Below are 26,279 nucleotides of genomic sequence, written 5' to 3'. Positions count from 1 at the left end.
GAACTGATTGAAATGTTTACCTGTCTCTCTAACTCTTCCTTCATGTTCTGAAGATTCTTCTGGATCCTCTTCCTCTCCTGGCGGTCCTCATCATCCTGGAGCTCCCCAAGATTGGAGGGGACTGACATTTTACTCTCCATGTCCTGAAATTTCTAGGAATGGGACACATCATACTGTATATGCTCATGGCTTCATTGTCTGTCAGATTGTTTGTACTGTTACAAAGTAAGAAATGGGAATTGGGCAAGAGGAGGGCACAACCAGATTTGTAATGGTAATGTATTGTGTTGCTCCTTTGGATGGTATACAGACTTTTGCCTAGTTCCTGATAGATATCAATAAAAATGTTCAGAACATACTTTTATTGCCTGTGTCTGTGTTATTATAAATTATTTTATTCGCCTTTGAATAGTGTTAAGGGGGCAGAACCTATCATTCCCAGGACCTCCAGGAAAGTGAGTGTCGCTGAATATGCAAGGGGGCAGGACCTCTGGGAATGTGAGTTTTGCTGAATATGCAAAGGGGCAGGACCACTGGGAAAGTGAGTGTCGCTGAATAAACAAGGGGGCTGGACCTACGGGAAAGTGAGTGTTGTTAAATATGCAAGGGGGCTGGACCTACGGGAAAGTGAGTGTTGTTAAATATGCAAGGGGGCAGAACCACTGGGAAAGTGAGTGTCGCTGAATAAGCAAGGGGGCTGGACCTACGGGAAAGTGAGTGTTGTTAAATATGCAAGGGGGCTGGACCTACGGGAAAGTGAGTGTTGTTAAATATGCAAGGGGGCAGGACCTCAGGGAAAGTGAGTGTCACTGAATAAGCAAGGGGGCTGGACCTACGGGAAAGTGAGTGTTGTTAAATATGCAAGGGGGCAGGACGTTCAGGAAAATGTCTCGCTGAATATGCAAGGGGGCAGGACCTCTGAGAATGTGAGTGTCGCTGAATATGCAAGGGGGCAGGACCTATGGTAAAGTGAGTGTTGCTAAATATGTAAAGGAGAGTCAAGGAGAGTCAAGGACATCTCATCAAGTCCTTTTATGACATGGTATGTGAGGATTTTAAACTATTGTCTGGAAATCACTATGGGTTTGGTTCCAAAAATGAAGGGAGGCTAACCAAACAAGAGTTCATAGCTCTGACCAAACTGAAAGATAATGGGAATATAGTCATCAGACCAGCTGACAAGGGGGGAGGAGTGGTCATTCAAGATTATGGTGATTACCATCTAGAAGCCTTGAGGAATTTAAGTGATGTGAATTATTACCGTGTGGTCATTGATGATCCCTTCCCCATCATTAACAGACACTATCAGGATTTGATCAATAAAGCTAATGAAGAGGGCATTATCACAAAAGAAGAAAGGAGGTTCCTTAATATAACCAATCCATCCATACCCTACTATTACCACCTTCCAAAAATACATAAGGCCACAATCAATCCTCCGGGAAGACCAATAATCTCAGGAGTGGGGAGCCTGACAAGTAACCTGTCAAAATATCTAGATCTGATCCTTCAGCCATATGTTAGGGACCTGGAGAGCTTTCTAATGAATTCCGATGACTTAATATCCATCCTAAGAGAAATAACATGGGAATCAGGGATGTCATTTGTCACCATGGACGTCTCGGCCCTATACACCAATATTCATCATGACATTGGTATCCAATGTGTCAGGGAATTCTTGGTCCAAGATGAACACATTCCAGTGGGACAAACAGAGTTTCTCATCGAAGCCCTAGGATTTATATTGAAGAATAATTTTTTCATGTACGACGGTGCCACCTACCACCAAACCCGTGGGACAGCCATGGGGACGCGGGTGGCGCCGTCGTATGCTAATCTCTTTATGGGGGTCTTTGAAAACACACACATCAGGTCCTGCCCTCTGTTTAAAGATCATGTCCTTATTTACAAACGTTATATAGACGATCTTTTTTTCCTGTGGAAAGGTGACGCAAATACCATCAGTGAATTTGTACAGTACATCAATGAGAATACATGGGGGATTAAACTAACTCCCAACCATTCTGAAGTCCAGATTGAATTTTTGGACCTTTTAATTAGTCACAAAGGAAGTGAAATCATTACAGAAACCTTCTTCAAGGAGGTTGACTCTAACAGTTATTTATCCTTCAAGAGTGGCCATTTGAAAAAATGGAAGACCAATGTCCCCTATAGTCAATACAAAAGAATTAGAAAGAACTGTACAGAAGACACTACTTTCAAGAAACAAGCAGCGATCTTGAAAAGACGTTTCAAAGCAAAGGGATATCCCAAACAATTGCTACATAATGCCTACCAGAGAACATGTCAACTGACACAGGGGTCATGTCTAACTAGCAACACTAAAGATCTTGTACAACAAGAGCCCAACAGGACTAATTTCATCACTCGGTATAGCAGATCACACAAAGACATACAAAAAGTATTACAGAAACACTGGCACCTGTTGAAACTAGACCCCTTTTTAGGCCCCTTACTTCCTAAAAAACCGTTGGTAACATACAGGAGAGCACCCACTTTAAAGAACCTAATAGCTCCCAGTTGCCTACGCAGACACAGGAAGGGTACAACAAATAATAAATCATGTGTAGGAGTGGCGAAATGCAACCATCCGAGATGTATGTGTTGTACTTCCATCAGGGACGGTTTTACCACCATCACAAGCAGGGCAACAGGGCAGAACTATACCATCAAGCAAAGCTTAAATTGTAAATCTTGCTATGTAATCTACGTGTTGGAGTGCCCGTGTGGACTCCAATACGTGGGTCGGACCACACAACCTTTGCACTGTCGTCTCAATGGACATAGACTCAATGTAAAAAAGGGTTTTTTAAAACATGGGGTCTCTAGGCATTTCTATGAAATGCATGATTCTGACCCCAAAGGTTTGACCGTTTGCCCTATTGATCAGATTAATTCCAGTGCCAGTAACCGGTTTGACCAGTTGGTCAAACGAGAAATGTACTGGATCTACTGTTTGCAAACACTACAGCCCTTAGGGTTGAATGAAGTAACAGAACTAATTGTCTGAATCAACTGGTTCAACCATGCGATCCAATCGAGTAAAGGAACATACAGTAGAACAACATGGTCCCAGATCCCTATTAAGAATGTCAGATGGGAGGGGTTCGACATCACTTCCAAATGTATTTCATGTCATATTGAGACCTATGGGACTACACTACTGTATTGATTTTGGCTTTTGTGCACACCAGACGCATTTATTTGGTCGCCATATCAAAGATGATAGTCACTCTTTACTGCTGAGGGTTGTAGGAAGTGTTGTTTTTTTTTTTTTGTGCATTGTAGACTAGTGTATATGAGTACATGAAGTTTACCATAAATTAATGTTGGCCTGTATGCAAGATAGGTTATACAGCTGTATTCCTAGTTTTAATTGGAAGTAATATGGTCACTATTGGCCAGCGGCAATTGTCTGTATGTTATTAGACCTAGATTTACACCGAGTGATCACAATAATGTAAAACTTTGGATGGATGGAGGATTTGAACCCAGGAGTACAGCACTATGTTTATATTGTACTGGAAGGTGAGCCACAGACTCTGAGGTCTGTCAAGTGAAGATTCACATATACTTATACCTATGGGTAGTGTTCGACGATCACAAATAGTACATACTATAGAGGTATTTAGCAAATGCCGTTTTTATACAATTTTTTATATATCTTTTTATATTATATTCTATATTATAATGATTTCCAAGTAGCAGAGATCTGATGTATGTTTTAAGGTTATAATCAATCACACAATATAAATTCATAATCACTCACTGTAGGGTGGATTTACCTTGTACTATGTAGTATCAATATAGATATATGTAAAATGAAATTTATTATACCCTTATTCTATTTATTAACCTCCCAAGGGGCTTGAACCCATGACTTCAGCTAGGCTCATTGGTCATAGGCCAGACACTTACCACTAGACCATTTAGACATTCTGCCTCCTGCAGCTGATATTGGTAATGATCTATGTTCAGCACTATAAAGCCATATGGGATAGAGATAGTGATCTTATAAGTCTGGAAAACAGCAGAGAAGCATTTCCACTAAATGTAAAGAACGCTTTTTATGAGGATGTGTATTTTTATTTTATTTTATTCAATCTCCGATTGAAAGATATGTGTTTTTAGCCAAATGTTTGTTAGTATCAGTGTAATGTGGGATGATGATGTCAGAGGTCACTAGAGAGCAGAAAGCACTTCCGGGTCATCCATTACTGTTTTACTATAAAAGATTGTTGTTTATTACCTGTATTATGCCTGATGAAGAGGGGATTGCACCCTCGAAACGCGTTGCATCAAATAAAAGCCTGAATTTGACTTCACACCAGTGCCAGGAGTTCTCCTCATTCAGAGAAGTTACAGGGGAACGTGGCCGGTGTTCCAATAGGGGTTGTTGCGCCAGACAAATCCCACCAACCTCTTCTGTTTACCACTATTGTAAATATGTAAAGGGGCAGACCTTCAGAAAAAAGGGAGTATCGCTGAATATGCAAGGGGCAGGACCTCTAGGAATGTGAGTGTCGCTGAATATGCAAGGGGGCAGGACCTCTAGGAATGTGAGTGTCGCTGAATATGCAAGGGGGAAGGACCTCTAGGAATGTGAGTGTCGCTGAATATGCAAGGCGGCAGGACCTCTAGGAATGTGAGTGTTGCTGAATATGCAAGGGGGAAGGACCTCTAGGAATGTGAGTGTCGTTAAATATGCAAGGGGGCAAGACCTCCAGGAGAGTGAGTGTTGCTGAATATGCAAGGGGGCAGGACCTCTAGGAAAGTGATTGTTGCTGAATATGCAACAGGGCAGGACCTCCGGGAAAGTAAGTGTCGCTAAATATGCGAGGAGGCACTTCAGGAAAATGAGTGCTGCTGAATATGCAACAGGGCACATAGTGGTGCGAGTGCACCAAGCACAGGTTCCACCAGATTAACTAAGAGGTGTAAACCTCTTAGTGTATCCGGTGGGATGATTGGGGGCGGGGCCTAATTTATTTATGCTGTCTCTCTGCCTCTTTTCTCTAGTCTTATGCTATCGCCCTGCCTACCTCTCGTCTAGTCTTATGACGTCCCTCTTCCCAGTCTGAACACATTCCCATACAGTAGGTAACATAAACGAGCACATCCTCAATTACCGCTGTGTTTTTAAGAGTGATGTCTTCAAATTGAGAAATAAGTTGTTGCCTCAGCTTCTCCATCTCATTCTGAAGTTTCACTCTTTCTTCTTCTTTCCATCTTTCAAAGTCTCTTAACATATTTTCCTCCTTTCTTCGCGCCTCCTCTAGCTCCTGATAACACACAGATAAAAAAAATAACTAAACTACTAACAAGGCAACAGACTAATAACACAATAGAAAACTTGGGCCTTACCCTATAACAGAATAGTAATATAACTAAGCACAAGTCCAATATGACAATGGGTCATTTAATTTTTTTTTGCAGAAATCAATAGTACAGGCGATTTAAAGAAACTTGTAATTGGGTTTCTTAGCTGAAAAATTAATTTTTATCATGAAAAAGCAGTTTGAAGCTCTCCCCCCATCTTTATTGTTCTCTTATGGAGAGGGGAGGGGTTGAGGGAGATGAGGCACCAAAACAGGACAACAAAGAGTTAATTTACAGATATATCACCAGGCTCTCGTCTGAAGTCAGCACTAACCTCTCTGACCTCTGAATACCGGCTTTCACACAGGTCCCGTGTGTAATCCTTTGTTCTCTGCTCTCTGCTGGTGACTAATCTCCCTCCTCCCCCCTCCCCTCTCCATAGATTACACAGGGCCCGACTGATGTAAAAGAGTCGAGATTTCCTGATAATGAGCAGTGATTGAGATAGAGGAGATGGGGGGCGGGGGGACCTGGGGAAAGTCTTTTTGAATGCAGATAATGTCATATTTGCCTAATAAACCCAATTACAAAGTTTCTTTAAATCGCCTGGACTATTGATTTCTGCAAAAAAAACATAAAACAAATGTCAGTGACACATTAAGAAATATTGATATATTTTCAACCAACTTCTTTAAAGGTGGTCTCTCATTGTACACATCCACAGTGTACAAGACCCTCGTTCTTTCAGGCAATAAATAATAATTTAATTATTTATTTGTAAAGGCACTAACTGATTCTGCAGCACTTTACATAGTTTGCTAATTTGTCAATGTCTTTTCACCGCTACCAGAGAATAACCGATTGTTTAAATTAAGTTTTAACATTAAATATATTCGTCAAGAAATTTTGGTAATGTTCTTCAATTGTGTTATAAAAGAAAATCCTAGTTTGCAGTTTTCATTCTGGCCACTAAGCCTAATAATAGGATGACAGTTCCTCCAGTCTCTTCTTCCTCATCACAAACAGGATTTTGCAAAAAAAAACAGGATATGCAAAAAAAAAAAAAATCTATAGATTTATTCAGATTAATTTATCTCCTAAAATGCATAAAACCTATGGGCACTTATCAGCTGTGATAGATAATGGCTGCTCCACCTGCATCCTACGCTGATGTTCCATCTCCCTTTCTGCCTCCAGCTGAGACTGAGTCTTCACAAGCGTGTTCTTCAGCTCCTGGATGCCTTCTTGGATATCATCTACTTGCCTCTTCTTCTGTTTCTCTGCAACAAAAAAAATCCACAAACATTTTACTAATAAAGTAAAAAAAAAAAAATGACAGCTATAATAAAGATGTAAAAACTGTCGTTGTGCTTGGAAAACTGTAAAACACTATGAACTCTAATGGAATTGAGCCAATAACATCTGGCCTCTTTCCAAAGGGGTGGAGCGGCAGGGAGCCGAGCAGCACTGACAGGCAGCCGACTTGATATGTCTATATCTATCAGGTCCCATAGATTTACAGGATATTGCAGTGCCACACTGTACATAATGCTGTATATAAGGCTCCCCAGGGGTGGATCCAAAGAACTTTGGAAATTTAAACTTCTGTGATGGTGGGTGAGAGCCAGATGTTTTGGGTTGGTGAGTTCCAAATTATTAAGGAAGCTCAGGAGAAATCTTGGAGGTGGTTGTGTGAGGAGCAGAGAAGAGGAGAGTACAGATGGAGGATTAGAAATTGCGTGAGTAGCAGTATCAGATATCAGGCCACAGATGTATAGAGGGGACAGGGTGTGTACAGCCTTGTATGTCATGTGTCAGGACGGGGTGGTAGGGACAAGACGAGACAGTGGGCCCTGAGCCTGAACCCACCCACTGTCCCTACCTACTTGGCTAAATTGGCCCTAGGCAGCCGCGGACAACCACAAAGACGTGCCCTATACTGTATAAGTTTAACACAGAACAAGACAGACAAACAAACACAACAAAGGAGAATCAACAAGCCAAGTCAGAACCAAACGGACAATGCAGCACAAAATCAGGGATCAATCGGATAGTCAAAGGTCAGGCGGAAGGTCAGGTAACAAGTTGAGCAAGCAGAGGGAATAGAAACGGGGATCGTAGGAATACACAGGGGGAGCTTGGACCAGGGTATGAACCTTAATAGCCAGCAGGGAAAGACAGGCTCAGCTTTCTTTTATGAGGATCAAGAGCCCTGTCCGGATCCCTATTGGACCGGCGCTCTGATCCTCAAGATTCCGGAGAGGCAGAGGCATGTGTCTATCAAACAACACTGCTCAGCTGCAGCGATCAAGGCTAGGAGTGAGCAGTGTAACTCCTGCATTGCCAGGAGGCTGAAAAGCAAGCGGGTGTGTCACACAAAAAGTAAAAACAGGCCCAGTTCACACCAGGCTCACTGCACATTCCTGACATCAGAGGCCTGTTTTATATACTAACATACAGCACAACAAACAAACATTACATAGTATTGAATTTACCGTGCTCCGTGGCCTCAGGGTGTCTGCGCTTATGATGCTCCTGGAGATGGTAGTAGGTCATAAAGGCTTTATCACATAGCTGGCACTATGGGTGGACGGAGAAGAACACAAAATCAGTAAATAAACACTTTTTTTTACCCAATATTGTATCTATTCACATTTATCAAACAGTTTCTATAACTTTTCACCCTTACTTTATGGTAATTTCCAGCGTCCACCTTGAACATGGTTTGTTGAGCTTCAAACAGCTTTTTCCTTATCTTGTTCTCCTCCTTAACCTTCCTTAACTCTTCGCCTAGCTTGACCATGTCATCCTTAGTTTTCTGGTGTTCATCCATAGCCTTCTGGACCTGATCTTCTAACTGTGCCACGTTATTGCAGAGAAATTCCTGGCACTGAAGAAGGTATTCAATGGTCAGCTGTGCAAGCTTCAGAACTTTCAGTAACACGGGATCCACCGGCTGCTGACAATATGGACATTTTTCATTATCCAGATTACAGAAGGTCACTGTGCTGACGGTCTCTTGCAGCGTGGATATGTCTAATTCGTAGGCCACTCTGTCCACATCGATGGCGCTGAAACGTCTCCAGTCGATAAGGTCCTTACGTGGACGAAACCTGAAACTCTGAAGGAGGCTGCCATTTTGTGACAGAGCAAGAAGAGGTGCAGATGGGTATTGATGGGGGTTGGGAACATATCCTGGCATCTTCAATGAACGTGGGCTGGATGAAACAGACGAGACTGGATAGTAGATACTTCCAAAGAAAGACTGTGATGAAATACAAATGTCAAATTAAGAGAAAGAACAAAATCCATCTCCATAACTCGTTATATCTCGGACACTATAGACATTTGATAATGGGTATAAGTATAAGCAGTAATGATAATGTAGTACATAACTTATCCACCAGGTGTCATTATTGTCTTAGTAATGACAATGCACTGACACCTGTTTAGTCTTGGTTAAAGTGTTTTATACATTTCTAGCAAATCCTGTGTACTGGATTTTCTTTAAGGTAAAGAAAGCTATTTATTATCATTAAGGAACATAGTAAAGAAGTTGTGAAAGCCCAAGAACTAGAGATCTGGGTGCAAGCAAGTAAAGTGGTTTTTAATTATATACCATCCATTACTGTTAAAAACACAGCGGGGATTTACCCTACTAAGAATGGAGAGATACATTACTGCTGACTCAGAATCTCAAAGGTTTGTATGGATACTTTGATCTAGTGGTTCTAATGGAAATATGTTGATACATTAGGCTGTGGTCACACTGGTTAGACTAGGCTCACATCTCCATTGTTCTTTCTGTTACTGGAGCAGAAGAACAAAAAAAATAAAATAAAAAAATTGGAGTTGGTGACAGGCAGCATTAAAGGGGTTATCCAGCAAAAAATATTTTCTTTCAAATCAACTAGCTTTTAGAAAGTAATATAGATTTGTAATTTGAATCTATTTCAAAATTTTAAGTCTTCCCATACTTATCAGCTGCTGTATGCCCCACAGGTGTTGTTTTCTTTTTCAGTCTGACACAGTGCTCTCTGCTGCCACCTCTGTCCCAGACAGGAACTAATACAGGAACTGATTTGCTAATGTTCTGGACAGTTAGTTCCTGTCTCGGACAGAGGTGGCAGCAGAGAGAACTGTGTCAGACTGAAAAGAGAACACCATTTCCTGCAGGACACACAGCAGCTGATAAGTACTGGAGGACCGGAGATTTTTAAATAGAAGTAAATTACAAATCTATATAACTTTCTGAAACAAATTTTTTTTCGCTGGATAACCCCTTTAAATGGCAGCATTAAAGGGTCCCTCTGTTGCCACCAATGGCTGGGTCAGAAGCTGCAGGGCTGCACAAGCCTCAGTCCAGACACAGTTACATATCACTACTACTAGTGCATGCAGTGTTAGCAATATTCAGCCTCCCCTGATGTCTATTTTGTTGTTTGTTAGCATTAGAATACACATTACAGGTGGGGAAGCTGTCTGCACCACTAGCGCAGCAGCAGAATAAGCAGGGATCACTGTCGCTCACCGCTCGCACTGTTTTATGGTGCCACAGCTGCAGCCCTGGTCACACAGACAGCTTCCCCAACTGTACTGTGTATTCTAATGCTAATACAAAACAGAATAGACATCAGGGGAGGCTCAGTATCACTAACACTGCATGCACCAGTGATAGTGATATGTAATTGTACAGGGAGGGCTTGGGCAGTCCTGCAGTTCTCGACAAAGTCATTGGTGGCAGCAAAGGGGATGTGTTTCCCCTGCTGCTACTTAATAAAATATATTTTTTTTAAGTTTAGATTTTCTTTAATAAAGGAATACTACAAAGTTATATAACTTTATTAAAGAGACAGTGACTAGAGATGATCGAACAGCGCTGATGTTCAGGTTCGTACGAACCCGAACCATCGGCATTTGACTCTCGCTGCCTTCCCGTTTCGTGGGGAAGGTGGAGACAGCTATTTCCTAGGCTGTATCCTTGTTTTCCAGGCGGTATTTGGGTTGTCTCCACCTTCCCTACAGAACGGGAAGGCAGCGGGAGTCAAATGCCGATGGTTCGGGTTCGTACGAACCTGAACATCAGCCCTGTTCGATCATCTCTGACAGTGACAAAACAAGGCCCAACCTCTCTGCTCCAACAGCTTTTATTCTGTCAGACATCATCATGTTAATGGATTATCAAGCATCTGCTGGGTGTTCCTTCATCTGTGAGATGTCCTAAGTCAGACGTGTCAAACCCAGGCCCTCCAGCTCTTTTAAAGGGGTTATCTAGTGCTACAAAAACATGGCCACTTTCTTCCAGAGACAGCCCCACTCTTGTCTCCAGCTTGGGCGGGGTTTTGCTGCTCAGTTCCATTGAAGTGAATGGAGCTTAATTGCAAACAGCACCTGAACTGGAGACAAGAGTCGTGTTGTCTCTGAAAGAAAGTGGCCATGTTTTTGTAGCATCCCTGTCCTAAGTTATGGACAATCAATATGTTTTCACTGTTTTCATATCCTATTAGGGTATGTTCAAACTTTGCAGACACGCTACAGATTTGTCCAGATTTTGACCTTTCCTGTTTAAAATAATTGGAAGAGTTTGCAACAAATTTGCAAACAATCTGCTTCATGTGAACGTGCCGTTAGCCTTCCTGGTGGAGATAGGTTTGTTTTTTTCGGACACACAGCTCTTAAATCTGTACTGAAAACTTCCCTTTGGGATTAAAAGCCTTGAGTCACAGATTTGAGTGCTGCACAGAATCCAGATCTGCCTTGTGTGAACACGGCCCCAATTAGTAACAATTAAACCTTAAAGGAGTTGTTCATCAAAAATGTTTTTCTTTCAAATTAACTGGTGCCAGAAAGTGCCAGAGATCTAATTTACTTCTATTAAGAACTCTCCAGTCTTCCAGTACTTGTCTGCTGCTGTATGTCCTGCAGGAAAAAAATGTATTCTCTCCGGTCTGAGGGTGGGTTCACACTACGGAATTCACCCGGATAAATTCCATTGCTAGTACATGCTCACGGCCGAGCGCCTTTCCGACGGTTCCATAGGCACCATTCTATGGGGGGCCCGATTCCGCTATACGCTGAAAGAATTGACAAGTTAATTCTTTTGGCGGAATGCAGAATTCGCCCATGCATAGAATGGTGTCTATGGCTCAGACGGAGAGGTGCGCGGCCGCGAGCGCGTACGAGCAACGGAATCTGCCAGAATTTATTCACATGGATTCCGTAGTGTGAACCTGCCCTCACACAGTGCTCTTTGTTTCCACCTCTGTCCATGTCAGGAACCGTCCAGAGCAGAAGCAAATGCCCATAGAAAACATCTCCTGCTCTCCAGACTGGAAAGAATACACTGCTTCATGCAGGACATACAGCAGCTGATAAGTACTGGAAGACTCAAGAGTATTTAATAAAAGTAACTTATAAACCCACTCTATATCTCTATCACCTCCCTATATATATATATATATATATATATATATATATATATATATATATATATATATATATTCGTCCAGTCTATAAATGACCAGATCTTATAGCACAGGAAGCTGTGGGGGCGAAATATAGAAGGTTCCCTATATAAATTGTATAGCGTCTGTACATACCATGTCTTCTTCTCCTAAGCTTCATCACGTTTTGTTTTAGAGTGTGGTATCTAGGTGTGTTCATCAGTAATCCGACTCCACAACTCTATCTATTGTGTATAACACTGCTGTACTTCTGATACAGGAAGTGTACAGGTCTGTTATAATAATATGTAACTGCTTGAGGTTTACTAACAAGCAAGGTGCAACAATGTATATGGCAACATGAATGGAAGGCACCGTCTAATATATATTGTTGCATCTGATAGAATATGACATGATTTGTTCTATGTAGATTCTCATAGAATTTAGAAAAAAGAAAACTTTTATATACCTCAACATAGAATCTCAGGGCATCAGAGCAGTATAGTATGAGACCACTGGCTGAGTCAGTCCTGTCAAACTCTGGTCCTCGGGCCAAATCTGGCCCATGGTGCCATTATTTTTGGCCCGCCATGCTTTTGCATTGCTGTGTTAAATTTGGCCCACCTGACGTTGCAGCAGATTATAATATGGATGGTCTGTAGAGCTGCTTGGACCACCCATATTATAATCTCGTAGGCCACAGGCAATTTTTAGCCTGTGGCCTAGAAGTATCTCAGTAGTGCCCCAACGCTGGCAATGTGGTGAAGTCAACGCGCGCATCCTCCGACGGGCACCTCCTGCAGCTTCTTGAGCCGCAGGAAGGGTGAGTCCAAGCTAAGCGGGCAGTCATGAACAACTACATAGGGGCTGGCTTCTATTTTAGAGACTATTCTTGAGGACTGGCTTCAACATAAGAGACTTGGTGAGGGCTGGCTACTATATAAGACTATTGGGGTGGGCTGGCTACTATATAAGAGACTATTTTAGGGACTGGCTTCTATATAAGACACAATTGGGGAGGGATGGCTACCATATAAGACATTATTGGAAGGGCTGGCTACTATATAAGACATTATTGGGAGGGCTGGCTACTATATAAGACATTATTGGGGGCTGGTTTCTATATGGGACACTATCGGGAGGGCTGACTACTATATTGGGCACTTAGAAGGACTAGCTACTATATAAGACACTATTGGGAGGGCTGGCTACTATATAAGACACTATTGGGGGCTGGTTTCTATATGGGACACTATCGGGAGGGCTGGCTACTATATTGGGCACTTAGAAGGACTAGTTACTATATAAGACACTATTGGGAGGGCTGGCTACTATATAAGACACTATTGGGGGCTGGTTACTATATGGGACACTATCGGGAGGGCTGGCTACTAAGTAGGTCTCTAATAGTAGGCCTGGCTAGTATGTGGGGCACTATTTGAGGTGGCTACTACATGGGGCAAAATTATGGGATTACCTACTGCTTGAGGGATATAATGGGTAACTTTCATGTTGGGAAATTTACTTTAGGATAGGCAGTGCCAGGAACGCCACACGCTGCTCTAACAGTGCCAGAAACGCTGCATGCAATTTTTATTAAATATCATGGTTGGCCCGCTACTTTGTCAAATTTTTTAATTTTGGCCAACTGTGTATATGAGTTTGACACCCCTGGGCTAAGTTAACACATAGTATTTCTATCAGTATTTTGGTCAGTATTTTTTCAACCAAAACCAGGAGTGGGATGAAAACACAATCTTTCCATTATACTGTTGCTCTGTCAGTTCCACTCCTGATTTTGGCTACAAATACTGACCTAAAGACTGACAGAAATACTGACCTAAATATCACGGGGGAGATTTATCAAACATGGTATAAAGTGAAACTGACTCAGTTGCCCCTAGCAACCAATCAGATTACACCTTTCATTCCTCACAGACTCTTTAGAAAATGAAAGGTGGAATCTGATTGGTTGCTAGGGGTAACTGAGCCAGTTTCACTTTACACCATGTTTGATAAATCTCCCCCATGTGTACAGATATATCAGGCCTAACTTTGTGGTGGGGAACAGTAGCAGCCAACCACCAAATGATAGCATTAATCTTTGTAAGAATTTTTGATTAGTGAGAATCCAGGTCCTGAGGGCCTTATTATACGGAGCGATAATCGCCCAAATCTGTCCAATTTGGCTAATTATCGCTCCATGAAAAGACAACGATCAGCCGATGACAGCGATCAGCTGACAGGCTGCTCAGACACTGCTGCCACCGGGACAGGGAAACTGCGGAGCACAGGAGAGGAGACCGGGAGCGGGGAGAGGTAAGGTATCAGGTGGATAAGGACTGCATGGACATTGCTAACGATGTCCATGTAGCCCTTATTGTCCGATTATTGGGCTGTCTAATAGGTCCAGTAAAATAGTGCTGATCTACCAGATCGGCGCTCATTTAGGCTGCATTCCCACGTTCCGTGATCCTGACGGATCACGGACGTGGAATGCATGTACTGGAGTCCCCTCGCGCCCGGACAGCATCTGTAATTAAATGCTGAGAGCGGGGGAGACTGTATTCATAAGCGCGGCGCTGTAATGAATCAGCCGCGCGGTGCTGTTACTACAGTGCGGCGCTTATGAATACAGTCTCCCCCGCTCTCAGCATCTAATTACAGATGCTGTCCGGGCTCGGGGGGACTCCGGTACATGCATTCCGTCAGGATCACGGAACGTGGGAATGCAGCCTTACTAAAATGATCGGGCTGTAGTCGGCCCGTGTTATAGGACCCTGGGACTCCCGCTGATCACTAAGACAGGCGGGCAGAAGCGTTCAGATGAGCACTGCCCACATTCGTTTCAGGTGAGCGTCACCTGGCTCTGCTTAGGGAGTGGTTTGCAGATTCACAGCTAGGCTACAGGAAGTCTAGAATACATGCTGCCTATTAAAAGAAAGGGTCCAGGAAGTGAGTAACATGGAAATTTGCATACAAATTATACCCCCTTATTATCATACAGCTATGTGCTGGAAACAGGTTCTACACTATCAAATGTCAGACTAAACAAGTTACATTGTTTGTAGGTATAATGATTCCGAAAACAGATATTGTACTGTATACAGTACCCCTACATACATAGAAAAGCCTACATAAATAATGGGTGTATTTAATACATATACAGTCAGTATTATACTAGGCCACTTACTGATTCTATACCTGACAGCTCACCTACAGAAAATACAGTAACTCTGAGCCCTCTCCATAGAGCAACCTGAATCACACACATTGCATCTGCTCCCCACACAGCAGGTAGACACCTTGGTAACCAGGAAAGATGGAGGAGGTTAAATATCAGGAGATTAGGCTTTATTATCTGCTAACACTGTAAGCAGTCACTGAAACACTGAAAATCCCTTATTCCCAGATAGAACCAAAGTGTTACATTTACAAAAGCGTGTCATATCAAGTGTCATTTAAAAACTTGGAATCAGCATGATGTTGTGGTATCTCTGAAGTCTATGAGGAAAAGAGCGTTCTCTTGTTTCAGCAATTTCAGACTAATGGTACTTTTACATGGAGCGATAATTCGCCCGATCGCACGATTAACGATTTTGAATGAACGGTGTTTTTTTTTTATAACGATCAGCGTTTAGACGGAACGATACGATACGTACGGAAAAATCGTTATGCGATCGTTTTGTGATCGCTTAAGCCTATCTCACACATAGGTGAAATTGTTGAAAGACTGTTTACACTGAACGATCGGCGATTTTTTTGCGAACGGCCAACGATAATTTGAGAACATCAAAATCAAAATGAACGATTTCTTGCTCGTCGTTTGATCGTTCGCTGCGTTTACATGTACGATTATCGTTCGAATTCGATCGTTATCGTGCAAATTCGAACGATAAATCGTTCCGTGTAAAAGGACCATTAGAGTATGATCTCCCCAGACAATCTTTTTAGAATTTTTTTTCAATTTAGAGGGTTTTTTTTTTTTATAATTTAGAGGCATTTCAGAGCCAGCCCCTTTCCCCCCTGGGAAGCCCTATTTCCTGTGCTAGGAGTAGATGGGAGCAGCATATCCCTGACCTAAATGATGATATGTGGAATAACGTGAACCTCCTGCTATAAATAATACATGGATCAGACTTTATATCACCCATCAGAGCTGCCAGACCCCAGTAAGGATGTGTTGAATGGCCAGATATCCCAATACTGAGTTGTGGCACATGATGTGGGGTTGCCCTTATGTTCATGTCTTTTGGGAATGTGTGACGAAGGGTACTATTACAAGGAACGATAATCGGCCGAATCGGCCCTATCCGGCCCATTATCGTTCCGTGTAATAAAGACAACGATCAGCCGATGATCGTTTTCATCGGCTGATCGTTGATATAGGTTCTGACCTATAATAGTCGGGTGCCGACCACGCACCGCTACGTGTAATAGCGGTGCGTGGCCGACACTGACGATATGAAAAGAGGAATACATTACCTATCCAGGCTGCAGGGCTCCTCTTCCTCTGTGCTTCTCCCCGGGTCCCGCGCTCCAGCTTCACAGCGGCCTGTCTCAGCTGACAGGCCGCTCAGCCAATCACAGGCCTGGACTGCGGCAGCAAGCCGCTGTGAAGCTGGAGCGTACGGGACTCAGGGAGAAGCACAGAGGAAGAGGAGCCCTGCAGCCTGGATAGGTAATGTATACAGTTTAAACAAGGGCTGCAAGGACATCGGTAACGATGTCCCTGCAGCCCTTGTAAAACGGTTATCGGGCCGTGTAATAGGCCCAGCAAAAGAGCGCCGATCTAGTAGATCGGCGTTGTTTACAGGTATTATCGGGCCCCCATGGGCCCATGTAATAGCACCCTTATTGTGTGATGTCGAGGGTCTTCTTTCCTCATATACTGATGCTTGTTTTTTTGTTTTTGTTTTTTACTTTGGACATGACTTATTCCTTTGCACTTAACTTTTTTTTTTTAATTTTTGATTCTTCTAATGTGCAACTTTTAAAAAAATTTAAAAAAAGAAAGTACATCAGCTCAACTAGCATAGTAGTTGGTACTTTCTTCAATATCTAGGAGGAAAAAAATTGAAACCCAGCACATTTTCTTTTCATAAAATAAATTGAGCTTACTTTTAACCATCCAAATGACACTGATAGAATACATAAAATATGTTTCAACCTACAGTACCTGCTGACTGACATGTTTCAAGCCTAGTGGTCTATACTCATGTGTATTCTTGAAAGGGGTTATCTAAGGAAAATCTTTTTCAACTGGTGTCATAAAGTTGTATAGATTTGTAATTTATTTCTGTTTAAAAATCACAAGTCTTCCAGTAATTATCAGCTGCTGTATGTCCTGCAGGAAATGACACAGAGTCTGACACAGTGCTCTCTGCTGCAATCTGTCCAGAGCAGGAGATGTTTTTTTATGGGGATTTGCCACTGCTTTGGACAGTTCCTGTCTCCTACAGTGGTGTCAGCTGAGAGCAGAACACTTCCTGCAGGACATACAGCAGCTGATACGTATGGGAAGACTTGAGATTTTTAAATAGAAGTAAATTACCTATCTGTATAACTTTCTGATGCCAGTTGATTTGAAAGAAAAAGATTTTCACTCCATTGTTCCAATAGACAATCCAGTGTCTCCATTGTCTATTGGAATATAATTGCAGTATATGTATATTAGAATTTATTTTTTTACTAAAAATGTGCTGTGAAAGGCAATGGGTATGTGGCAGGACAGGTCGTATTGTTGGACATGAAATGCAACATTAATGTTTAACTCACATCCAACTCTAATAGGAAGTCTCTCACTGAGTATGAAAATCAGTAACCAGATGAGCAGATTCTGGGACGCCTGCCTGCGGCGTATATATCCACCAGCGGAGTCCACACTGGCTGTATATATAACGCTCCTCTAGTAGCTGCTGATGAAACCTGACTCCTTCCCGTCCATTGCACATCGCCCTGTGCGGATTACAGCCAGCCGGCATTCCACGGTTAATATATTAATGTTGCTCAGTAACAAGATCCGGCCTCTTCCTCCGCTCGCCTGCTATGTCACCGGTCCACACTGTCACATACACCTGCTGTATACAGCACTGCCAATGAGGCAGGAGTCACCTCAAAAGAATGGGTTACTGTCTCTTTAAAATGTCCAGTCATAGAAATATATGACAAGTTGTCACTGGTGGGGGTTCAGGTGCTAAGAATTTTCTTTTAGTTTTATTAAAGACAGGTAATGGAGAAACAAAACCTGACATGTCTGATACCCATCATCATTGAAGAGGGACCTAAAGGGGCATTGTATAGGTTATTGATCAGCAGAGACCCGCTGCCCTATGGCGTATACTGTTATCACTGATAGGACAGTGTATGGGGCCTGCGTCACTGACAAGAGATATGGTAAGGCCCCAAAATAAATGTATTTAGATATAGGAGTCCCATTATTCACAGTTGTTACCAGACCCCTAAAAGCTAGGGTTATACAACCCCCCCCCCCCCCCCACCACCACCACCACCACACTAATGCTGACTCTCCCCTTTAAGAGGTACTCTGGTGGAAAGTATGTTTTCAAATCAATTGGTATCAGAAAGTTACAAAGATTTTTAAATTACTTATTTAAAAAAAAACTCAAGTCTTCCAGTACTTATCAGCTGCTGTATGTTTTACAGTAAGTGGAGTTTTTTTTCCCACTCCGACACAGTGCTGTTTACACTAATCTCTGTCAGTGACAGAAACGCTCCAGAGCAGTAGCGAAGCATCTGCACCACACCAACATCAAGGGCGTCCCCGCTATCTAGTCATCATCCCAGCCAGCAGTATCAGGGGTGGGTCCTGGTGGAACCACAAGGTCCATGTCACTGAACACCATTATCAACATCTAAAACTCAGGCTCTCCAGCTGTTAAAAAACTACAATCCCCATCATGCCTGGAGAGTCAAAGCTAAAGCTGGAGGGCCTGAGTTTGACATCCATAAGACATCAGGTGGAGATCCCCTCTAAAATCTCTACAACAGACCCCCGAGAGAGATTAAAGGGAGGGGGCTGAGAGCAGACCACCCCCTGCAGAAGCCACCAGTGACCATGACAAGTAAGAAAGAGGCTGTGATGTACTACAAGGCCCAGCCATCCTGCAGGTCTGGACATTGTTCTCAACCCCCCCTACAGCTCATCAGAAATCCCCTCATACCAAGAGCTGACGCGCTATACAGCAGAAGAGGGGGCCTAGTCATCCACAGCCATACCACTACTATCCCCATCATCCTTTCCTGCATCACCTCCCTCTCTTCCATATCTGGCCTGCTGCACTGAAATTAGAATGAACAATAGGCCACTCAATAAATGGCTATAACAATGCTCTGCCTCACATACTTACTGTCTGAGTGGGCGATTCCATGTATTGACCATGACTCTGAAAGTATTGTGCAGCGGGACCAGAGCTTCATGATACCAGCAGCAGCACGGGAGTGAGGAGGGTAAGTATAGCTCTTTTTTTCTCATTAGCATCTGCCTGAGCATAACTCTTTATAAAAGTCGCTCCCTGGAATACCCCTTTAATATGGAGTTCTTCCACTTTTTGCAGTATTACAGCTTCTACTCTTATGGGGACATGCAGAATAAAGCTATGAAGGCACTCTCCACTCTCTCCAGCACTACCTGTAACATCTCCAAGTACTCCAGATGTATTTTCATTATCATCGGGTTTATTAGATATGACACAATAGAAACAATAAAAATGTTATTGTCTGACATCAAATAAACCTACTGATGCTGAATACTGATGTGGGGTCATGTGAAGAGGTTACCAGCAGTGCTAAAGAGAGTTTCTTCTTTGCTCTAGTCTTCATACTTCCACTGACTGGTCCCATAACTGACTGTTCTTCCCCCTGTTGGTTCCTCCATACCATAGCAGACTTCTCTGCCTGCAGCGCCACCACAGGGGGCAGGAAGTATTACAAGTACTCATTATAGCCAGTGTATTATCCATGTAATGCATAGACATGCTCGTACTTTCTGAGCGGGAAACAGTGACCGGAGTATCACAAAGGGAGTATGGTGGGTGACAATAGACCATTTATTATTTTCTGTGCAATTCGAACATCTAAACAAAATATAAATGCCCAAAGTACCCCTTTAATTTCAAGAAGTAATTGAGAAAAAAATAAAACCCAGTGAACACTTTACTTTTACAGTCTAATAATAATAATAATAATAATAGTATAAAGTAGTGATAATAATAATAATAATAATAATAATAATAATAATAATAATAATAATAATAATAATAATAATAATAATAATGTAGTTATAATAATATTTGTAATATTAAAGGAGAAGTCCAATGCTGCCATGATTTTTTTTTTAAAGAAAGCGTAGGGTCAGGCTCAGCCAGTCAGTGGCAGGGGTGGGACGCCGCTCCAGTCACTGATTGGTTGAGCAGCCGGTCCATCAGCCAGATCAGGCATTTTCCCCCGAGTCGTGACGTCATCACAAATTGGGGGAAAATACCTACCAGTGGGGGTCCTGGAGCTGGTGTGGCGGCGCTTCACGGGCACGGGGATAGGTAAGTAGTGCTTGATTATTATTCCCCAGCCCCCCCGCCGCTGCCAGCTGATTTTTTTTTTTTTAATCGCAGAACTTCCCCTTTAATATAAAAAAGGGGAGAAAAACAAATATATAAATATATATACTATATATATATATATATATATATATATGGAATAACAGATCATTGAGAACCTTTTATTGGATTCCTCGGGACCCTGGAACATGGGACAGACAGTTCAGGAATGTTCTTATCTAAATCCAACAATATTCTGTACACAGAGGAGACACAGGCTCCTTTGTATTTGGGTGTAGTGGACCATGTCACCAGCACAATTATTCTATCACAGGGAAGGACTGGTACTTTCTAAGCAGTGCAGAGCACCATAGTGCTGCCATATGGAGTCAATTATTACAGCTGCCGTAAAGGGACAGCACTTTGCATATACAACTTTATAAAATTCTATGAGATACAATGTCAGATCTGCAAATAGGTAACATAAGGTGCATAGGGACACCTAGTGATCCAGGGACCCAGCTACTATGCTGTCCAAGCATGATGGGAGTTGTAGTGCCAAAGGTTTCCGACAATGCTATAGTATAGAACATCACAGATAACACAGTGTAAGGTACAGCGCTGCTACAGCTGTGCTCCCGTATTCACACAATGGACGTCACCCATCACCCGTGCACCCCGTCACCCATCACCCGTGCACCCCGTCACCCGTGCACCCCATCACCCGTGCACCCCGTCACCCGTGCACCCCGTCACCCATCACCCGTGCACCCCGTCACCCATCACCCGTGCACCCCGTCACCCATCACCCGTGCACCCCGTCACCCATCACCCGTGCACCCCGTCACCCGTGCACCCCGTCACCCATCACCCGTGCACCCCGTCACCCATCACCCGTGCACCCCGTCACCCATCACCCGAGCACCCCGTCACCCGTGCACCCCGTCACCCATCACCCGTGCACCCCGTCACCCATCACCCGTGCACCCCGTCACCCATCACCCGTGCACCCCGTCACCCATCACCCCGTCACCCATCACCCGTGCACCCCGTCACCCATCACCCGTCGCCCACTAGACACCCCGCTATCCCCGGCACCGACCTCAGCACGCGCTCCCCGCTCCTCTCCGGGATCAGTGTCCTCGCACGAAGCCAAGCGGTTACCTGAGCAACAACGGATCCGGCAGGTTGTTCTCCCCAGCGGCCACTAGGGGGCAGCCGTGTGTGGGGCGGATCGCTGTTGGGAATCCATGTGCAGGCTGTTTACCTCAGTACATAGACTGTTCTTATACTCCTGCATCCTGTACACACCTGGCGTCTTGTGCTATGTGTAACTGCTGGATACAGAGCCTGTGCAGCCTGTAACGTGTAAACTGCAGATGTAAGAAGACTGTAAGGTACACGGATGGTCAGATATTAGGCAGGTGATGGAAAGAGATGAGAGACAGGCTGGGGTACCAGGGGCCCTACGGGGGGACTGATCCTGGGGGCCACCTATGGTCTGTGCCCACATATCCCAGAATAACAGGCTGTAACTATACCTCTCACTTATGGAGCTCCCAGGGTATGCTGGGATGTCCCCGCCCATGTCAGAGTCTCCGCCAGGCCCAAGCGGTGGCCTCTCCAATATGGGCGCAGGTGAGGACCAGGATAGGAAAATGTCAAAACAGCATAATGTGAACAGCGGTCAATGTGAGCAATTATAAGCTCAACAACTTCTCAACAATTTGTGGCAGCGCGTTTCAGCCCTCTAATACGGGAGGGCCTTTCTCAAGCTCTAACATAGTACTACTAAAAGCTCCTCTAAATAGCTAAAAGGATTTAAGCTGTCATAGCACACTATGGAGCGAGCGGCTCAAGCCGTACACTCCATAGTGTGCAGTGGGGAGTTCTAATGCGGACGCACACAGATGCGCTAACATCAGAACTCTGCGGCCCTAAAGATCATCCGGCCAGTACTGCTGGTCTCATACAGTGTCTGAACATAGCCTTACACTGTATCTTACTATAAGATTATCTCCCACGCACACAATATCCCATTATACATGTTGCTGTCAGCATTGTTTTGATGCCGTCCTCCTAATTATAATAACAGAAGAGCCTGGAGAGCAGGAGGGACGTAATGATCCCCCTGGTGTCCCTGCATTATACACATCACAGTCCCCAGGGGTGGTGGTTGCTGGGCGGCTCATGTGCGGCTTGTGCTCATTACCATCAGGTTGTAATCACATACAGGGATAGCAGTAACACACAGGGATAGCAGTAACATACAGGGATAGCAGTAACATACAGGGATAGCAGTAACACACAGGGATAGCAGTAACATACAGGGATAGCAGTAACACACAGGGATAGCAGTAACATACAGAGGTAGCAGTAACACAGGGATAGCAGTAACACACAGGGATAGCAGTAACATACAGGGGTAGCAGTAACACAGGGATAGCAGTAACACACAGGGATAGCAGTAACACACAGGGATAGCAGTAACGTACAGGGATAGCAGTAACACATAGGGATAGCAGTAACATACAGGGATAGCAGTAACACACAGGGATAGCTGTAACACACAGGGAAAGCAATAACACACAGGGATAGCAGTAACATACAGGGATAGCAGTAACACACAGGGATAGCAGTAACGTACAGGGATAGCAGTAACACATAGGAATAGCAGTAACATACAGGGATAGCAGTAACACACAGGGATAGCAGTAACACACAGGGAAAGCAGTAACACACAGGGATAGCAATAACATACAGGGATAGCAGTAACGTACAGGGATAGCAGTAATATACAGGGATAGCAATAACGTACAGGGATAGCAGTAACATACAGGGATAGCAATAAAGTACAGGGATAGCAGTAACGTACAGGGATAGCAGTAATACACAGGGATAGCAATAACATACAGGGATAGCAGTAACACACAGGGATAGCAATAACGTACAGGGATAGCAGTAAAACCCAGGGATAGCAATAACGTACAGGGATAGCAGTAACATACAGGGATAGCAATAACGTACAGGGATAGCAATAACATCCAGGGATAGCAGTAACATCCAGGGATAGCAGTAACATCCAGGGATAGCAATAACATCCAGGCATAGCAATAACGTACAGGGATAGCAGTAACACACAGGGATAGCAGTAACAAATGGATAGCAGTAACACACAGGGATAGCAATAACATCCAGGGATAGCAATAACGTACAGGGATAGCAGTAACACACAGGAATAGTAATAACGTACAGGGATAGTAGTAACATACAGGGATAGCAATAACGTAAAGGGATAGCAGTAACATACAGGGATAGCAGTAACACACAGGGATAGCAGTGACATACAGGGATAGCAGTAACACACAGGAATAGCAGTAACACACAGGGATAGCAGTGACATACAGGGATAGCAGTAACACACAGGGATAGCAGTAACATACAGGGATAGCAGTAACGTACAGGGATAGCAGTAACACACAAGGATAGCAATAACATCCAGGGATAGCAATAACGTACAGGGATAGCAGTAACATAGAGGGATAGCAGTAACATACAGTGATAGCAGTAACACACAGGGATAGCAATAACGTACAGGGATAGCAGTAACACACAGGGATAGCAGTAACAAATGGATAGCAGTAACATACAGGGATAGCAGTGACATACAGGGATAGCAGTAACACACAAGGATAGCAGTAACATCCAGGGATAGCAGTAACATCCAGGGATAGCAGTAACACACAAGGATAGCAGTAACATACAGGGATAGCAGTAACACACAGGGATAGCAGTAACATCCAGGGATAGCAGTAACATTCAGGGATAGCAGTAACACACAGGGATAGCAGTAACATTCAGGGGTAGCAGTAACATACAGGGATAGCAGTAATACACAGGGATAGCAGTAACATACAGGGATAGCAGTAACACACAGGGGTAGCAGTAACATATATGGATAGCAGTAACACACAGGGATAGCAGTAACACACAGGGATAGCAGTAACATACAGGGATAGCAGTAATACACACGGATAGCAGTAATACACAGGGATAGCAGTAACATACAGGGATAGAAATAACGTACAGAGATAGCAGTAACATACAGGGATAGAAATAACATACAGGGATAGCAGTGTTATCTACAGTATGTACGCAGTGTTGGACTGGGGTACCCTGGGCCTACTAGAAGAAATCCTTTCTGGGGCCCAACCTTTAGCTATTATACTTTTTCGTATTGAATTAGGTAATACAGTTTTCCATGCATTTTAAGTTACACTGTATACTTAAATACAATATTCAGATTCATACAGCTACCAAATAACACCAGTATATAAAGAGCAAATAATATTACCATACATATTACCAGCATACTGTTACTGACCAAATCCATTATACCAATAATACCAATATACAACGGGCAACTACCATACTGTTACTGACCAATTTCAGCATACTAGAAGAAAAATTGCCACAGTGCACTTTAAAACCAGGGATCCATATTACCACCATACCAATTTATAATACTACCACATACTGACTAATGACACCACATTGCTAAAATTCACGGTACAAAGACCAATATCACCTCATACGGTGCCCATAGGGAGGTAGATCTCAACTCTACACAGTGATTACAGTGCAGTAACATCCAGAGACTCACAGGGGGCATCTTCTCTGAGTGAATCACAAGATCACTCCATGCATATCCATATAGTACATGACCCCCACTGTGCAGCCCACATATAGTAGATGGCCCTCTCTGTGCAGCCCCTACATAGTAGATAGCCCCCATACCATAGATGGACACCTCTGTATAATCCTCATATATAATATGGCTTCCTCTGTTCAGCCCCCATATAGTCATTGGCTCTCCCTGTGTAGCCCCATATATTAGGTAGCCCCCTGTGTGCACACCCCATTAAAACTCACCCAGACACTGCTGTTGTTGCTCTCCTGGAGCGCTCTCCTCCCTTCCAGTGCGGGCACACACGGATAGCAGTGTTAGGGACGTTGCTTGTGTCAGAATTCCTGACCCTCTGTCAGAATGTATGAGTTTTAAAAGGGCACACACAACTGAATAGATAGGTGTCCTGGATTCCTGGGACGGCTGCACAGTTGTCAGGGCTTTCTGGGGGATTCTCCAGTACCCAGGTATGCCAGTCTGACACTGTATGTATGTGACAGATTATAATATTGATAATACACAATGGTGTCAACAGGATCCCATACAATTAGTGGCCTGGGCCCCGGACTACAGCCTTAGGCCCCGTGCACACAGAGCAAGAGCGGCGGCATTGTCCTCTGCGGAATGCCGCCAGCCTCCGTGTGATGTTCATTCTTCAGCGCCGAGAGATGCAGCGCGCAAGCCTCCCATAGAGTGTCATTATGACACGAAGAGTGGCGGCATTCCACGGCGGACAATTCCGCCGCTCTTGCTCTGTGTGCACGGAGCCTTAGGGTAGCTTCACATGCATCGTATCGCAGCAGATTTGACTAAATGACTGAACACAGCATCAAATCCGCACTGTCAAATCTGCTGCAGATCCGCAGCAGAAAACCCGCTGAGGTGTAGTACGTGTTCAGCAGTCCGAAGTGTCCCAATCTAGTAATGGTAAAGTATAATATATATTTAATGGTAAAGTATAATATACACTCTGCGTTTTGTTTTTTGCTGTATAGAATAGTGTAGTAGTCGCTATTATGTCCTACAAAAGAATATATGTGTTTGAGGCTCTGTCCACTGTCCAAATGACGTCCCTTTTTAATTTTACTTATTTGAATGACCGCTATTTGCTGTTACATGACAGCCGTCCAATAAAAGTGACTGTCATTTTGGCGATGTGTGAACGTAGCCTAAATGTGTATGTGTTTTTTAAAATAATGTAAGATAAAGGAAAATGGACTTGACTGTATGGTATACAGCAGCATCTTTTTTAGC

The 26,279-nt window shown here is 43.5% G+C and overlaps 1 protein-coding gene across 4 annotated transcripts in view; it reads right to left on the bottom strand.

Moving 5' to 3' along the window:
- DZIP1L (DAZ interacting zinc finger protein 1 like) overlaps nt 1-21,920 on the bottom strand; it is a 32,885-nt gene extending 10,965 nt beyond the window's left edge. For 2 of the 4 annotated variants that reach the window (XM_069973957.1, XM_069973961.1), the window contains exons 1-6: nt 21,441-21,479; nt 8,030-8,605; nt 7,836-7,920; nt 6,496-6,620; nt 5,151-5,303; nt 21-152 (exon numbers count right to left, since the gene is read on the bottom strand). In XM_069973957.1, coding sequence (XP_069830058.1) covers nt 21-152; nt 5,151-5,303; nt 6,496-6,620; nt 7,836-7,920; nt 8,030-8,542 — 1,008 coding nt within the window. In that variant the 5' untranslated portion in view covers nt 8,543-8,605; nt 21,441-21,479. Of the gene's footprint in view, nt 1-20; nt 153-5,150; nt 5,304-6,495; nt 6,621-7,835; nt 7,921-8,029; nt 8,606-21,440; nt 21,480-21,502; nt 21,787-21,879 lie in introns of those variants that run through there. The other 2 variants (XM_069973960.1, XM_069973958.1) reach the window with 2 other exon arrangements.
- Between the last annotated feature and the right edge of the window lie 4,359 nt (nt 21,921-26,279).

This window comes from Dendropsophus ebraccatus, chromosome 6 (genome assembly GCF_027789765.1).
Source record: "Dendropsophus ebraccatus isolate aDenEbr1 chromosome 6, aDenEbr1.pat, whole genome shotgun sequence".
Lineage (NCBI taxonomy): Eukaryota > Metazoa > Chordata > Amphibia > Anura > Hylidae > Dendropsophus > Dendropsophus ebraccatus.
The sequence above is the reverse complement of the archived record's forward strand: the minus strand, read 5'-3'. Positions and strand labels throughout refer to the sequence as shown.